Source organism: Odocoileus virginianus, chromosome 8 (genome assembly GCF_023699985.2).
Source record: "Odocoileus virginianus isolate 20LAN1187 ecotype Illinois chromosome 8, Ovbor_1.2, whole genome shotgun sequence".
NCBI lineage: Eukaryota > Metazoa > Chordata > Mammalia > Artiodactyla > Cervidae > Odocoileus > Odocoileus virginianus.
In genome coordinates, this window is record NC_069681.1 from 70668438 (window position 1) to 70684955 (window position 16518).

Here is a 16518-nt window from a genome sequence, read left to right on the forward strand (position 1 = left end):
TAAAATGTAAGCCTAAATATAACGGAGCCATCCAGAAAGAATGTAATGGAAACAGTTTAAGCCTCTTCACATATGCTACACAATTCCTGCCTGAAGCTAAGGAATAAAAGGCATTAAGTGCTGGAAAAAAAAGAATGCTACAGGAATGCAGATAGCAGTTCCATTATAATTATATGTCACGCTGCAGAGATAGGCGATCTGAGTGGTGGCAACAGAAGGAAACCAATGCAAAACAGATGCCAAAACACAGGCAGAGAAAAAAGAAAAATCAACTTCTGCATTTTTATCCCATCACTTCCCTCCAGGATTTTACAGCAGCTAAAACCACTTATACAAAGTGCAAGTCTCATACAGTCTGCTTGGAAAAACAGCATTTTCCCCAAAGAAATACATTTTCTGGGAAACAAAAAAAGAGCCCAGTAAGAGCAAATACACGTGGTGCTGAAGGAGAACAAGTCCCACACATCAGAGCATTTGACCTCACACAAAGAAGTTATCTGTTTACATAAACTCTATCTCAGGCTAAAAACCAACGTTTACAGTGTTCAGGCATTCACTGTTGGCTGCTTCACACAGAACCCTGTCCGCGCCACAGAGTCACCACGACACACCTGCAGGTGTCTGAGTAGAACTCACTTGGAGACACGGACAAAGTCACTGAGGGTGTGAGAAAGGAGAAGGCTGTATGGGCACAGAGACAGCGCTGCACCCTGTCTGCACAAGCTAAGTGCCCACAGACGTATGTCAATTAGGCCACATGCTCATCGCCCAGTGAGAAACTTCAACAGGTTATACAAAACTACAGGTTGCAAAAATCAGACATAAGTTCAAATGCTGTATTTCTATTAAAGCCTAAATCATTAACAGAGAACATTACAGGCAATGCTCTGGAAATGTTTTAGAAGATTTTTGCTTAATAAGTATCTAATCTCACTCTGTATCTTAAGAGCAAGGAGGGGCACTGAGAGTTCCTTCAGAAAAGAAGTCATTGCTTGTGTCTGAAAAGTCACCCCAGAAATGGTCTGCCTTCACGTGACTGCTGAAAAGTGAAACTCAAACCAGGTTCCGTCCAGCTCACTTTCCCCTTCCTCTGTCTGCCCCCTCGTGGAGTCGGAAGCAATGGGGACTCTGTGCATGGTGGGGAAGGCACCACCTCCTCCACGACCTCGCCCTCTCACAGAGCTCCCATTTGGGGTACGGCTCCACCAGAAGGGAACACAATGACTGAGCACTAGGTCTCCCCACGAGCTGTCTACAAACGGGGCTTGATCGCCCTTTAGAGAAACACACTGACATGTCTGTGGTGGACTTATCTGATGTCTAGGACGTGCCTCACAATAATCTGGGGCTGGAAGAGCACACATGAAATAAAGCTTACAGCTGTTGAAGCTGCGTGTTCTATTTCTGTGCATCTTTGGAATTTTCCACAATAAAAGGTTGGGGCATAAAACAAGGAGGCTCGAACACATGAAATAAAGCACCTGCATAAGGCAATAAAGTTTTTGTACTTTACTAAAAATACTTCACTTACTCTTTTCCAAGTTAATTTCCTTAATTTGCAATGTCCCATTTTTGCCAACTAAAGGCAATTTGGGGGTATTTAAATTGTTCAATAATGAAAAATATTTATTAAATACTTACACTGAGTACTATGTTGAGCAAAGATGCACAAAAAAATTACAACAATTTCATTTTATTTTTTTAAGGAGTCACAACCTGACATTAAAAAGGCAATAAACTGTTATCTGTTGGATATCCAAATCTAATACACAAAATATATGTGCATAATCACTACACACTTTCAATTAGGAAAATAACAGAACTTAATATGCTATATGCTACGGTATCAAGATTCTACTTCACATCAGGGGAGTTGTGCAACAGACTCACTGAGCCTGATAGAATGGTCAGGTCACTTGCCCTGGGTTTTATTCACACAGCCGCCCAGGCAGTACAAACGCATGCAGCTCTCGGGTGAGGAGTAGTGGAGGCCCCTGGAAGGCCCAGCACAGAGTGGGAACACTGGGGGCAGAAGCAAAGAGGGCGCTTATGGACTCTGATAGTCCTGGACACATGGAAAAGCTCATTTCAGCCTGCCAGTTACAAAACGGCAAGGGCTTCATCCAGGTCCTTTGGTAAGTGAGAGGTGATAACATGAAAAATAAGTATTACAAAAACAAACAAGACCTAGACCAAGACACTTGTTCAAGTCTCCTTCCTATCTTTCAATTACAAAGAGCGTATGCTCCAAAAATAGTTGTAGATATCAGTTACTTATATTAAGAGGAAATAGGTAAAAGTTTGAGAGAGGGCTTTTTTCCAGATATGAAATGGAATTACATGCAATGGCTCACCTAAACGTCAGATGCAAAATAATCCTCAAATCTTTTACTTCCAGTGTTAGCTTCTCTTGATCTTAGCTGGTTTTAACACACTGATTCCTGAACCCAGTCTCTATGGGAAAATGTCCTTAAAAAGCTGACAACCAGGCTGGTTTTAGAATCGTCATTCCTTACATGTTCTCCACAGCACAAGAAGACCTCAGACTTTGATATCATGCACCATCAGAAAATACTTTTCCCCAACAAGTATTTTAAAGTTCCAGGTAAGTTTTGTTTTCTAACTCCAAACCTGGAGAGGCTCTTTATCTCTGGCATGATTCTTGCCTTCTGCTGAGAAAGCTCACTGGTAACATGCCTGGCCAAGAGGCAGGCTGACTGTTCCCCGAGGAGTCGCTCTAGATCCCGAAGACTAGCCTACCTTCTCTCTACTGCTCAGCTGAGCACCACCACCTAACACCAGGTGTTCACAGAAGAGTGAACATGTGCTCCAGTTTGTACAACAGGACACAATCCTATGACTCAGTTATAAACAACATCTCTACTAAAATAATGTAATTATCCTCAGACACGTTTTAACACGAACTTAAAACATAAAAACAACATAATGAAACAAATTTTTAAAAATGCTATTCTAACAAGAAACACACATTCTTAGCACACTGTCCTGTGAAATGGCTGCAGTTGCTGCCTGTGAAAGGAGAGAATAGGCACCCCTGTGCTGCCTAAAATACTGCTATTAAGAATGTGTACTCACACCACAGTTCAACTAAAAAGCCAGTTAGAACCGTATCATAGCATGAACATACCAGTCACCCGTAGATCTGGACCGTAACTGCAGACTCAAAATAACATAGAGAATTAAGGTAATTCAACTTTTGATTTGGCATTACCAGTTACTTATGTCTGTATCTATGTATAAGTGACCCCGAAATACACTTCTCCCAGATAATTCTTAATGTAGAATACTTTAAAAACAAAAGGAGAAGACCATCATTAAGTTCAGAAATCTAGCACTTTTCCTCTTAAGAAAGTAATTTTAAATGATTTAAAATTTAAATGAAGCAGTATTTCCTCTTCTTTTCCAGTTTTGTGCCTTTATTCTTCCTCTTCTGTGACCATCATACCCTCTTTCCATGATTCCAAAATCTTTAACTTTTTCAAGTTCTTGTTTAATAATTTGTGATTCTCTTCAAACCTAGTCTATGATATATAAATGGTAATCACACTTTTCTTTTCCTGATAGACAAAAGTAAGTTTTCCCAAAAAAACTATTACACAAAGCAAGAGTCTCTAACAGTTTTAGCAAAACAACAGGTTCCTTAAATAGAAAAAAGTTGCAAAAGTCTCAGTTTACAGCGCTACTTTAACAGCTGTGTCATAATATCAACATTATATTGCTTTATCTTTTTATTTAAATACATTATCAATAAAGAGAAGTGTGATAATGAACTGATCATTTACTAAATGATTGTTTATTATATACCAGTCAGATTTTAGGAGACATACAAGTCAATCTGGTGATTAAAAACATTAAATAGCAATCGTTTACCAAAATTCAAATCAGATTTTACACCAAGAATTTTCTGGGGCTATGGCTTTACATATTTTTTTAAAATAAATACTAAACTCAAGTAATTAATATTTTGTATCAGAACCATTCATTTGTTATCAAATAAAATTCAACCCACATGACAGACACAGGGAGCTGCTTTCAGCTTTTAATAATCCCACATTAAAAAAAAAAAAAACCTGTCATCATGTCAATGTCACTTCACCTTCCCGTGTTTTCACCAACTTTGCAAACAGGAGCTACAGTACAAGGAATCCCGTGTCCCTGGACACACTATAAGCCCCTCTCCGAGCAAGGCTGCAATGCTGAAGTGGAAACCCAGTGTCTTCCAAGCTCTGCGCTCTCAGTCCCCTGGAAATTGCTCACAGCTGGAGGCTAACTGCGCACACGGTGTAGAATTAACTCTCCGACTCCTGGCCTTCCTCCCGCGGAGAGTTTACAGAACTCTAAAGCTCTCCTCGGGTGAAGCTCACCCGTCCAAGCAACCAGAGGCACTAGCACCTGGCCAGCCCCGGGACCGCCGGCCAGAGCCTCACATACCGAAAAGCCAGGGGCACAGAAGTGTCAGCGGATAAACCAGCCATGTCTTCTGTCTCAACCACACAGCGTGACCCTAACTAAGTACAGGCTCTTAACACAAAGGGAAGGTCACCCTGGAAACACACATGCAAATGAGGTCCTGTTCATCTGCGGACCCCTTGACCCCTTCACCCCTTCTGCACAGAATCACCACGCAGTGGGGACCAACAGCAAAGCAACAACTCCACAGCTCACACCACAGCTACAAGTTACCTCCGACAAACGTGGAAAGGCTAGACTCTTAACAGCCTGGCCGTGCAAGCACCTCACAGCACAGGGAGCCCTCGCGGCGACCTCATGCACATCTTACAGAAGGAATACCTTAACTCCCCCATCTGCCCACACTCTTTGTCCCACCTCATTAGTAAAATGAAAAATTTCAGAAGCAAGGGGAAGCCCTGTTTTTCTCCTGACATATTTAATTTCCATTGGTACTACTTTTTCTAACACAAAAACTGCTATTTCTGGCACAGCACAGAACCATGGAGCCCAGTCTCACACAGCACTTAGTCCAAGGGACCAAAGTCCTTTGAAATAAAGGAGAACTGACCTCACCTGAAAGTCTTCCAAAGCCTTGCCTCCAAATAGCAATGTCGGCTTTACTGGAAATCCTAGAGTAGGGGAAGTTTCTGTACCCCGTTACTATCTTATGATCCAGTTAGCTTCCCCAAGAGCTTGAGCCGAAAAATTTTACCAAAACCAAATCGGATCCACAAAAATAGAATACCAATAAAAGGCAGTGTAACCAAACTAAAAAAAGAATGACTACTTATGCCAACATACCACACATACCTGCCAAGCATTCTTATTACAAAACGACATTGTCATCTCTGATGAGCGTTGCCAACACCCGAGCGTTTATGGACACTAGGTGAGCTGACGGCTAAACAGTGTCAGCAGCAGAGAGAGACACCCGAGGCCTGAGCGAAGACTGTTGAGCTGCCCGCTCAGTAAGCAGGACGCACGCACGTGTCAGGCATCTGTCACCGCACGCTGGACGCTGCACGGAGCTGACCACCCAGCAGCAGGACACAGCCGCGCTTCCCTGCACTCCCAGAAAAGCAGCAGACAGGCACTGCTCAACACACTAACGAAAGGAACGTGACACCTGAGAAGTGGGCCAGTGGGAGAAAAGCACGCACAGTGTGCACGACAAAAGCCACAGCAAAGTAAACGTGGCACGGCCAGGGTGCGGGATGGAGGGACGGTCAGGAGGCAGAGAACTCCACGTGCAGATGCCCAGGGCAGAAGGAGACAGGGCCCACGGGGGCAGCGCATACTTTTCAATGGGGGTGGAGGTAAGACAGAGGACCCAGGAAAAGGATGCTCCCTTTAGACAATAATAATCCGAAAAAAACGAAAGAAGGTGGATTTCACCTCAGATCTTTAAAGACAATGAGCCCAGAGTGGCTGTCTGTGACATCTGCCAAACTGCAGGAGCTACAGGCCTTGCACTACCAGGCCTGGAGTGAGGACACCTCCATAAACCACTTCTGTGCATATGAAACCTACATGTAAATCCTTAAAAAAAAACACAAAAAACAGTTTGCAGAAGACATGTACACAAAAAATCCAAAAACAATCCACTAAAAATATTTTTTGAGCTAATAAGCAGGTTCAGCAACGTTATATGGTACAAGATCAGTATACAAAAACCTGTATTTCTATATACCAGCAATAAACACAAAAATAATTTTAAAATCAGCTATTTGTAACTGAATTTAAAAAATTAAATACTCAGAATAAATTTAACAAAAAAAGTATAAACTTATACTCTGAGAACTATAAAAAGAGAGTTGAAAGAAAAAAAGAGATCTAAAAAGTGGAAAGACATCCCATGTTCATGGATTTGAAAACTTAATAGTTTGCCACTTGTTAACATGGCAACTCTCCTCAAACTGATCTACAGATTTAACATAATTCCTATCAAAATCCAAGCAGGCTTTTTTGAAGAAATTGATAAACTGACCCTAAACTCCAAATGGTTACAAAAAAAGACACAGAGAAGACAAAATAATCTTGAAATACACTATTACATTTATAGTCAGGTGATTTTACACATGGAGACCAAAGCAATTCAACTGAGAAAAAAATACCTTTATAATAAACTATGCAGGAACAACAGGATATTACATGTGAAATCCCTTTATACCTTATATTAATATCTCTACAAAACTTAAAATGGATAATAGACCTCATGCATGATAGACCTACACACAAGGGCCGAAACTATAAAACTCTTAGAAGAAAATAAAGGATTGAATCTTTGTGATCTTTAGAACAAAGAACCGACACAATTCAACTTATTATAAATCTACAAAAATCAAGACAATATGGTTTTGGAGAAAGAACAAATAGATCAATGGCACAGAACAGAGAAACCAGAAATAGACCTACAGACACATAGTCAAATTATGTTTGAAGAAGACTAATACAATGAGGCAAAAAAAGTCTTCCACAAAGGCTTAATTACTGGATATTCATATACCAAAAAAAACAGAATCAAGACACAGACCATATACTTTTCACAAAAGTCAACTCAAACTGGATTACAGACCTAAAGGTAAAAAGGGAAAACTGCAAGGGATTTCCTGGCAGTCCAGAGGTTAAGACTCTGGACTTCCATGCAGAGGACACAGGTTCAACCCTGGTCGGGGAACTACAATCTCACGTGCCGTGCAGCACAGCTGAGAGAGAAAAAAAAGAATCTTACAAAACTCCTAAAAGACAATATAGGAGAAAATCTAGATGATCTTGTGTTTGGCTGAATAACAAGGCATGATCCACGTTAAGAAAGAACTGATATGCTGGACTTTAATAAAATTAAACATCTCTGATCTGTTCAACTCAATATACTAACTGAGTTAAATGTGATCATTAGATCTTTTACAAGGTATAAAACTAACCATTCAACTCCTGCTCAGTTTCCTAAACAGCAGATCTCCAAGAAATGGCCAAAATTAGAAATTATGTCAGAACTGGGTTCCTTGCAACTAATTTTCTTAATCAGCACTGACAATATATTAACAACTAAGATGTTCAAGCTGAATTTAGAAAAGGCAGAGAAACCAGAGATCAAACTGCCAACATCCATTGGATCATCGAAAAAGCAAGAGTTCCAGAAAAACATCTACTACTGCTTTATTGACTATGCTAAAGCCTTTGACTGTGTCAATCACAACAAACTGTGGAAAATTCTTCAAGAGATGGGAAAACCAGACCACCTGACCTGCCTCCTGAGAAATCTGTATGCAGGTCAAGAAACAACAGTTAGAACTGGACATGGAACAACGGACTGGTTCCAAATCAGGAAAAGAGTACACTCAGGCTGTATATTGTCACCTTGTTTATTTAACTTATATGCAGAAATGCATGAGAAATGCTGGGCTGGATGAAGCACAAGCTGGAATCAAGATTGCCTGGAGAAATATCAATAACCTCAGATATGCAGATGACACCACATTTATGGCAGAAAGCTAAGGAGAACTAAAGAGCCTCTTGATGAAAGTGAAAGAAGAGAGTGAAAAAGTTGGCTTAAAACTCAACATGCAGAAAATTAAGATCATGGCATCCAGTCCTATCACTTCATGGCAAATAGAAGCGGAAACAATGGAAACAGTGATAGATTATATTTTGGGGGAACTCCAAAATCACTGCAGATGGTGACTGCAGCCATGAAATTAAAAGATGCTTGCTCCTTGGAAGAAAAGCTATAACAAACCTAGACAGCATATTGAAAAGCAGAGACAGTACTCTGTCAACAAAGGTCCATCTAGTCAAAGTTATGGTTTTTGCAGTAGTCATGTATGGATGTGAGAGTTGGACTAGAAAGAAAGCTGAGCACCGAATAATTGATGCTTTTGAACTGTGGTGTTGAAGAGACTCTTCAGAGTCCCTTGGACTGCAAAGAGATCCAACCAGTCCATCCTAAAGGAAATCAGTCCTGAATATTCATTGGAAAGACTGATGCTGAAGCTGAAGCTCTAGTACTCTGGTCACCTGATGCGAAGAACTGACTCATTTGAAAAGACCCTGATGCTGGGCAAGATTGAAGGCAGGAGGAGAAGGGGACAACAGAGGATGAGATGGTTGGATGGCATCACCTACTCAATGGACATGAGTTTTAGTAAGCTCTTAGAGTTGGTGATGGACTAACTCCCAGAGTAACCTCTGGGAGTTAGTAAGCTCAGGGAAGACTGGTGTGCTACAGTCCATGATGTTGCAAAGAGCTGGACACGACTGAGCGACTGAACTGAACTGAGTTTCATTCCACTGCCATAGTCTTTGTCCTACATTTGGGCTAATTCACTCAAAGGAAGAAATGCTTGACTGCAGTTCCTGAGCCAGCGGACGGCTATACAGGAACACACAGGCAGAGAGACACCCCTTGTGCGTCGTGACAAAGGATCCCGTCCCGCAAGACTGAGGCTCACTTTTCTTGACCAAGGAGAGCTTGCCTTCAGCAACACTGCAGTCCTGCTTATCATGTTCAGATGACCAGTCTTTCAAAGCCCTCACTACACTTTATAAAAACATTTTGTATGTGTGTATCTTTAAACAAATTCGGTTTCCAAACTCCCAGAGCACTATTTCCCCGTACAAAACAGTTGTTCTTCAGTCAACTGAATTTTCCCGTAAAACAGACTTTAAAGTTGGCTACAATATACACAGCCTAACTTTCCTTGATTTTCCCACATATCATTAATGTTTTGATAGTTTCATATGGCCTGTTACTTTTTCAATTTGTCCCAAAGTTTTTTAATATTTTTCCTCCTCTCCACCAGATCTTCCTGGTGGCTAAGACAGTAAAGTGTCTGCCTATAATTCGGGTAGACCTGGGTTCAATCCCTGGGTTGGGAAGATCCCCTGGAGAAGGAAATGGCAACCCACTCCAGTATTCTTGCCTGGAGAATCCCATGGACAGAGGAGCCTGGCAGGCTACAGTCCATGGAGTCGCGAAGAGTCAGACACGACTGAGCGACTTCACTTTCTCTTTTCCCCTCAATCCCCAACAAAAACTGGAGCAAAACTTAAGATTGCAAAACACAAACGGGAAATGTTTTTCAAAGCAAACCTAAGGTAATACATGCTCCCTAACAATCAAAAGGAATATACTGAAGATATAAAGCTGATTATTAGGAGAAAGAGGACTCGAGACTAGGATAGTAAGGATTAACCTCCCTGTGAGCTCTGCCCCGCTCACTGTGACCCCCTCTGGGCAAGAGGTCTGGGGACTCATTCCCCTTCCCAGCATCTGACAGCTCATGTTCTGTCACATAAATGGAGCAGCCCCCCCACCAAACTCCCAGTTTACAGCCCAGGGGACGAATGAGTTCCCATCTGTGCAGAGTCCCCAGTGCATCCTCATGTCTGAAATGGTTGGTTCTCTACGTCCTTCTGCTGATCGTCTGCTCTTTTCTCCTAAACAGACCCCCATCCTCCAAGAAGGGACTAACACACAGAACAGGTTAAATGAAACACCGGGTACCTTCCTGTACTGTAAGGAACAGATCAGATCAAGGAAAAGAGAGCACAGCACAGACAGACAGCTGATCAAGCAGACGCCTACGAGCTCAGCAAACATGTGCTAGCTCCCAAGAGTGCTGTAAATGCATTCTCTTTGTTCAATTCACTCATAGTCCATGCCCCCATTCTACAGGTAGATACAATGAGACTCAAAGGAGTAAGTAACAGGCCTGAGATCGGCTGAAACTCGAGCCTAGATCTGTGACTCAACTAGGATGCATATTACTGCTTTGTCTATCAAGTGAGCAAATGTGCTAGAAAAGCAAATCAAACTCTAAGGAACAGCAGCAACTCATTTAGAACAGTTCTAATAGCAGTTCTAACACACAAGTATCTCTACTTAAGTAAATAATTAAAAAGCAGATACTTTGTGTCTATAATATAGTCCATTTAAACTCTGTACTACTAATAATGTGCTGTGCTTAGTCCTGTCTGACTCCTTTCAATCCCATGGACTGTAGCCTGCCAGGCTCCTCTGTCCATGGAATTCTCCAGGCAAGAATACTGGAGTGGGTTGTCGTGCCCTCCTCCAGGGGATCTTCCCAACCCAGGAATCGAACCAGGGTCTCCTGCATTGCAGGTGGATTCTTTACCAGCTGAGCTACTGAGATTTTCACGTTTTTATATTGGGAACACTTTTTGAGGAGTAAACATATTATTACCTTATTATCTACACTTTAACAACACTGTAATCAACAAAGATCAAGTGGAGAACTCCCAACTAGCCTTAAGGAAAGTCAGCCACAATCTGAATGGAATCACAGGTTACAGGAGAAAATGACTGGGTTTCTTCACAAAATCCCTCCCCACTAAGGTGTGCAGCTATCCCTTGGTTAGCAACAGCCCGGTGACGTACCACGCTTCCATGTATTCAACCCTCTTCTACAAAGTTATAAATGAAACTTTAAATGTCCTAAGTATTCCACTGCATTGTGGTAACATAAAGTAAAATTCCATTTCTAAAAGGTTCTTCTTCTCTTTCAAAAACATGTTCTCTTGACCTACAGAGACACAGTGCCCTCAGCTACAAAAGTCATGCATGACCACGGCCACATGTCAGCCTGCAGAGGCTGGAAGGATATGGTTTGGAGGCAGGAAGTTCCAGCTGAGGACGTGGTTGGCCAGAGCGAGGTAGCGCTGGAACACGGACGACATCTGGGCGCTAAGGTGCTCCCGCTGGCTGAACTCCTGCAGCACCTGCACCGTCAGCAGGAAGATCTGGCGGAGGTCTTCCTCCTGCAGTCAATTAACCACACGTGCTCTGGTCAAACGCTTATACAAAATACATTCCCTTTTAGAACCATAAAAGCAAACGAACAGAAACCCTAAAATTTCCAGTGGAAAGCATGACTTCTTTAAAGACTGCTTCCATTTTTAGGCCTGCCTGGAAGTTACAGCGCAGAATGCTCTCAAGTGATGCCATCTGAAGACACCACCGTCACTTACAGGCCACTCTCCAGAGAAGCCGGTCTGAGGTGAGAGCCAGTGGCTTCAGCGTGAGCCCTCCGACTGAAACCAGTGTCTTCACATAACCCACTTTGGAGCCAAACAATACACACAAAACAAAGAGCCCACGCCATCTGCAATAACACTGAAATACACAGCCCTTTCTGGCACGCTGCCAGGCCTATTTTTAAGACCAGCATAACCCCACCAACTGAATTAGTTCTATCTAAACACAATACGAACAAAATTAATAAGCTGAGGATCTTAATAGTAGCATTTCTGTTTTAAGACTAAAATTAAACAAATAACCTTAAATCATCAACTACGTTCACCGAAGCTATCGCTTTACTGTATCCTATGAAATCACGCTTTACTGTATCCTATGAAATCACAACACAAATTTTCACATACAGGCTATCATTCAACTAGATAAAAGAAACATTCTCACTCCACTAGAAACAAATTGAGTAAAAAGTGAATGATCTAATGATTAAAACATAAAAACAAAAATAACAGTACCTGGAAAACTCTTTTGCAGTTACCATGGAACTCCATACTCAGTCCAATGTTGCTCGTTTTACTTGAACTTGAGAATTCACTCAACAGTGCAGTGAGAATTGAACAGGCCAGAGTTTGCTGTAAGTATTCGATAACAAATGATCGTGAGTCACTGTTTTCCCATGCTTGGTTTCAATACAATATCTGTTCAACATAATGAAATGCTTTTATCTCTGGAGCACCCATCATATCTTCTGCCACGAGAAAATCACACACAACAGGGTAAAGATGAGCTCGCCGCTCCCTGTGGCCTTGGAATTGTGGATACATCAGCTCACCCCAGTTATGGGAGACTCTGAACCTGGCACTCAGGACACCCTCCTACTGCTCCTCAACCACAGTATAAATGGTATTTTAAGGTGATTGATATTTAATGCATTATTTCTTTTGATTCACACAATCCATATCCTCATTTGACATTTGAAAGAAGTGAGAGTCAAAGGGCAAGTCATCAAGGCCAACTGAGTTTTGAACCCAGGTTTGTCTGACTCTAAGTTCTGATGACTGTAACCTGTATTTCCAAACAGAAGAAAAGTGAAACAGATTTTAGAGTCTCCAAAATATTAACCAGGTAGTACTGCTGAGTTTTTACAACTGAAAACAAAGATTTTCCTTCTCGGTAGCTGTATCAACAGGCCCAACTATCAGCTCACTGCTTTTACTCACAGTGTCAAGGTACCATGACAGGGACGATACCACTTACTCTGGCAAGTTTCCAGAGGTTACACAGAAATATGCACACTACCCACAGAAATATGCACACTACCTCTGAACAACCCAAAGATTAAAGTCAGGATGATACTATTTATGCTGCTTATACAACAGCTGAGCACAGTCCTACCCACCCACCAACTGCAGCATCTCTGCTCAGAAATGCTTCTGATGTCCGTACCTTGACCTTACAGATACTTGTCTTGGCAATCTTAGCAAATACACATAAAATTAAATTCCTAAAGATTACCACACATTGATACTTGCTGAAGATGAAAGATGGCTACACAGGTGACCACTACACTACCCATAGTGTACTTGTACACTTTTGTAGTATTGGTATGTTTTTGCACGTGTCTAAAATTTTCCTCAAAGAAAACGCAAAAAAGAAATAAATTCCTATTGGCTTCTAAATCTTAACAGGTAAGTATGATGTATAATTAACAATTATGATAGCACACTGACCCAGAGATTCAAGCAGCTTGTCAGACTTTTCCATACCAGATAGCCCTAACAACATGGATTACATGCGAATACCCTCAGGAATCCCAGGGTGCACACACCCGACTGCCTTTGACAGTAAGTCCTCTGACTATAGATATAAAGCGTAAAGACATACACATTCACTTTGTAACTGTACTTCAAAATACACTTATGTTATAACATTAAAATATCCCCTTTTACCCAATCTTCAAGAAGAGTGTGTAAGTTGGACTGCCTTTGCAGGGACCCAGGCACGGGGGAGAAACGAGTGTACAAAGCTTCTCTCAAGGCGACAGCTGACCACACTCCCTTCATCTCACAGTTGAAAGGGGCACAGACATGCACCAAGTGCAACCATCTTCACGTTTAGCTAACAAAACTGGTTGAAAAACTGGCTTTCTTTTAAAATAGTGATTAATGATCGAAGTGCCAGCAATCAAAAGTTCACAGATACATTTATGTAGCATTGGGATCAACGATGAATGTAGTTTTTAAATATGGCTAGGTTCTGGTAGGGAAAGTGGGTAGTAGTATTAAATACAAATTAATGAAATTCAAAAGGAAAAGTTAACTTACAAGGATGTAACATGATGAGTTACAAGATCCTATGATTCTGAAAACAATTTTCCCCCATACTTTCCACTTTTCTCTTACCCCTTCTAAATAAGACTTCAGTACACAGAAAGAACACTATGAACAGAAACCTAAATGTTTAAGAAAACATGTCTTACTGAAAAACAGAAACTAATTTTGGAATCTCAGGTGAAATAATCAATCTACTGAAAACAGGACTGATGCACAAGTTATTCAAAAACATGCAAACTGAAAAGAACCCAGAAGCACTCGTTAAATATAAACTTATCATCTTTACAAACTATCTATAATAGTTTTGCACAAGTAATCTACAACTTGCCACAAATTGTTTTCTAGTGCCAGATTATTTTGTTGTCCAGCTAAGTCCTGTCCGACTCTTTGAAACTCCATGGACAGCAGCACGACAGGCTTCCCTACCCTTTGCTATTTCCTGGAGTTTGCTCAAACTCATATCCATTGATTCGGTGATGCCATCCAACCATCTCATCCTCTGCTGCCCACTTCTTCTGCCCTCAATCTTTCCCAGTAACAGGGTATTTTCCAACTGAGTAGGTTGGCTCTTCAAATCAGGTGGCCAAAGTATTGGAGCTTCAGCTTCAGCATCAGTCCTTCCAGTGATTATTTAGGGATGATTTCCTTTAGGATTGACTGGTTTAATCTCCTTGATGTCTAAGGGATTCTCAAGAGTCGTCTCTAGCACCACAGTTCAAAAGTTTCAACTCTTCAGTGCTCAGCCTTCTTTATGGTCCTACTGTCACGTCCATGCATGACTACTGGAAAAACCATAGCTTTGACTAGATGGACTTTTGCTGGCAAAATGATGCCTCTGCTTTTTTAATATGCTGTCTAGATTTGTCATTGTTTTTCTTCCAAGGAGCAAGGGTCTTTTTATTTCATGGCTGCAGTCTCCATCCACAGTGACTTTGGAGCCCAAGAAAATAAAATCTGTCACTGTTTCCACTGCTTCTCCAAACTATATTCACCTCAAAACAGCATAAACTACAACCATATATAAATGTTTAGTAACATAACTCACTTTATTGTTTGAGTACATGCTGACTGAGCATGTACTCACAATAAAGCTTTTTTTAATGTGAAATAAGCACTTCCTGGAAGTACGAGCACAGGTCTGTGGTGAGCGAGTGAACGAGGCAGGAGCAGGGAGAAGTGAGGACCTTCCTGAGGCCACTCCAGCAGAGGAGAAGGAAGCATGCTTAAAAGTCAGTCTCCTTTAACCACAAGCCTCAGCAGACACACAGGGAGTCCCCAGTGGGATGGTATTGCTTTTGCAACATCCCAGCACAACGGAGATTTTCACACCAATAAAGTAAAAATTCACCCATAAAGGGAAGTGTATTCTTAACGCTGGATTGGCCAAAAAGTTCATAAGATGTTACGGGAAAATGGGAACGAATTTTTTAGCCAACTCAATACATAAGTAAAAACAAACTACATTCTTATTGTAGACTTAGTTTGTTGACCATAAGAATATTTTGTTTTTAAATTAATTTTTCTTCCTACAAAAATAACCACTGAGAGGTTACTACTGTAATGTGCTTACTGCTTTCTAATTTTTAAGTGCAGTTATACATTATTATTTATTATAATACATTACCATTATCCCAGTGTATTGTTTTATATTCTACCTTTTCCACTTTACAATTATGAAACAAAAGGACAAACTTTCAAAAACAAGTGGGTCCCTAGCAAATCCACCATTCAAGGACTTAAGAAATACATGGAAATAAATCATGCAGCATGGTCAGTGGTGCTACCAGAAATCAAATATCCTGGCTTTGACCTACCTAAAACAACCAGCTCTTTAAGAACTAAAGTTAAGTGAGATACTGTATCATTAAAAGATAACTGAGCAGTTTTATTCGCTCCTTAATGTGGAAGCCCTGCAAGGCTTCGAGGTTGGCATCATTAATGAGAATACTGTGGCCCAGAAGTGTCAGTTAACAGAAATCCCTGGAGAATGATCAATGTGAAGCATGGACTGCACACGGAATAAGCGAGGTGCTCTGCACAGACCAGCAGAGCGCTCCTCCTGTTCACAGAGGACACAGACACTTCCTGGTGTCTAAGATGAGTCACTCGTCTCCAGACCATCTACCAACCAGATCCCATGAACACAAAGCATCGTGCAAGCAGGGCAGGGCACTCAGGAGGCGGCCAAAGAGCCTCAGAGAAGGGGAAGCTCCTTCTGGGGAGAAGTGGAGGAAGTCCTCCCCTCTGCCAGCTCCAGGGGTCCCCCAAGGGCATAACCCCTGAACCCCCACAGCTCAGTGCCTTCCGGGGCTAGGTCTTATTTCTGTTCTAGAGACAGCCAGGGCTAGGTCTTATTGCTATACTAGAGACAGTCACGGCTAGGTCTTATTTCTGCTCTAGGGACAGACAGAGCTAGGTTTTATTGCTGTATTAGAGACAGTGACTCCAATATTTCAGGGGCCAGAAACAGAATCTGTGGTCACTACAGTGGGAACCCCACTGAAACCAGGTCAGAGGTGACTGGCTGACTGGCAAGCAGTGTACTGTGAGGCTCGCACTGAAGTTATCAATTGGGATGAAGCTGGTATAAAGGACCGTCAGTACAAAGAGGTGAACACGGCAATGCTTCATTTATCCAAAATCATAAAGACTAAGTATCTGTTGATCTTCCAAATGCAGCAAGCAAACGCTTTTAATGAAACTTACTTCATGTAAGAT

General features: G+C 41.5%; 1 protein-coding gene across 4 annotated transcripts in view; it reads right to left on the reverse strand.

The window, feature by feature from the left end:
• XPO4 (exportin 4) overlaps positions 1-16518 on the reverse strand; it is an 86502-nt gene that overhangs the window by 40613 nt on the left and 29371 nt on the right. For all 4 annotated transcript variants that reach the window (XM_070471658.1, XM_070471659.1, XM_070471661.1 and 1 more), the window contains 2 exons: positions 11983-12099; positions 11100-11253 (listed from right to left, as the gene is read on the reverse strand). In XM_070471658.1, coding sequence (XP_070327759.1) covers positions 11100-11253; positions 11983-12099 — 271 coding nt within the window. The remainder of the gene's footprint in view (positions 1-11099; positions 11254-11982; positions 12100-16518) is intronic.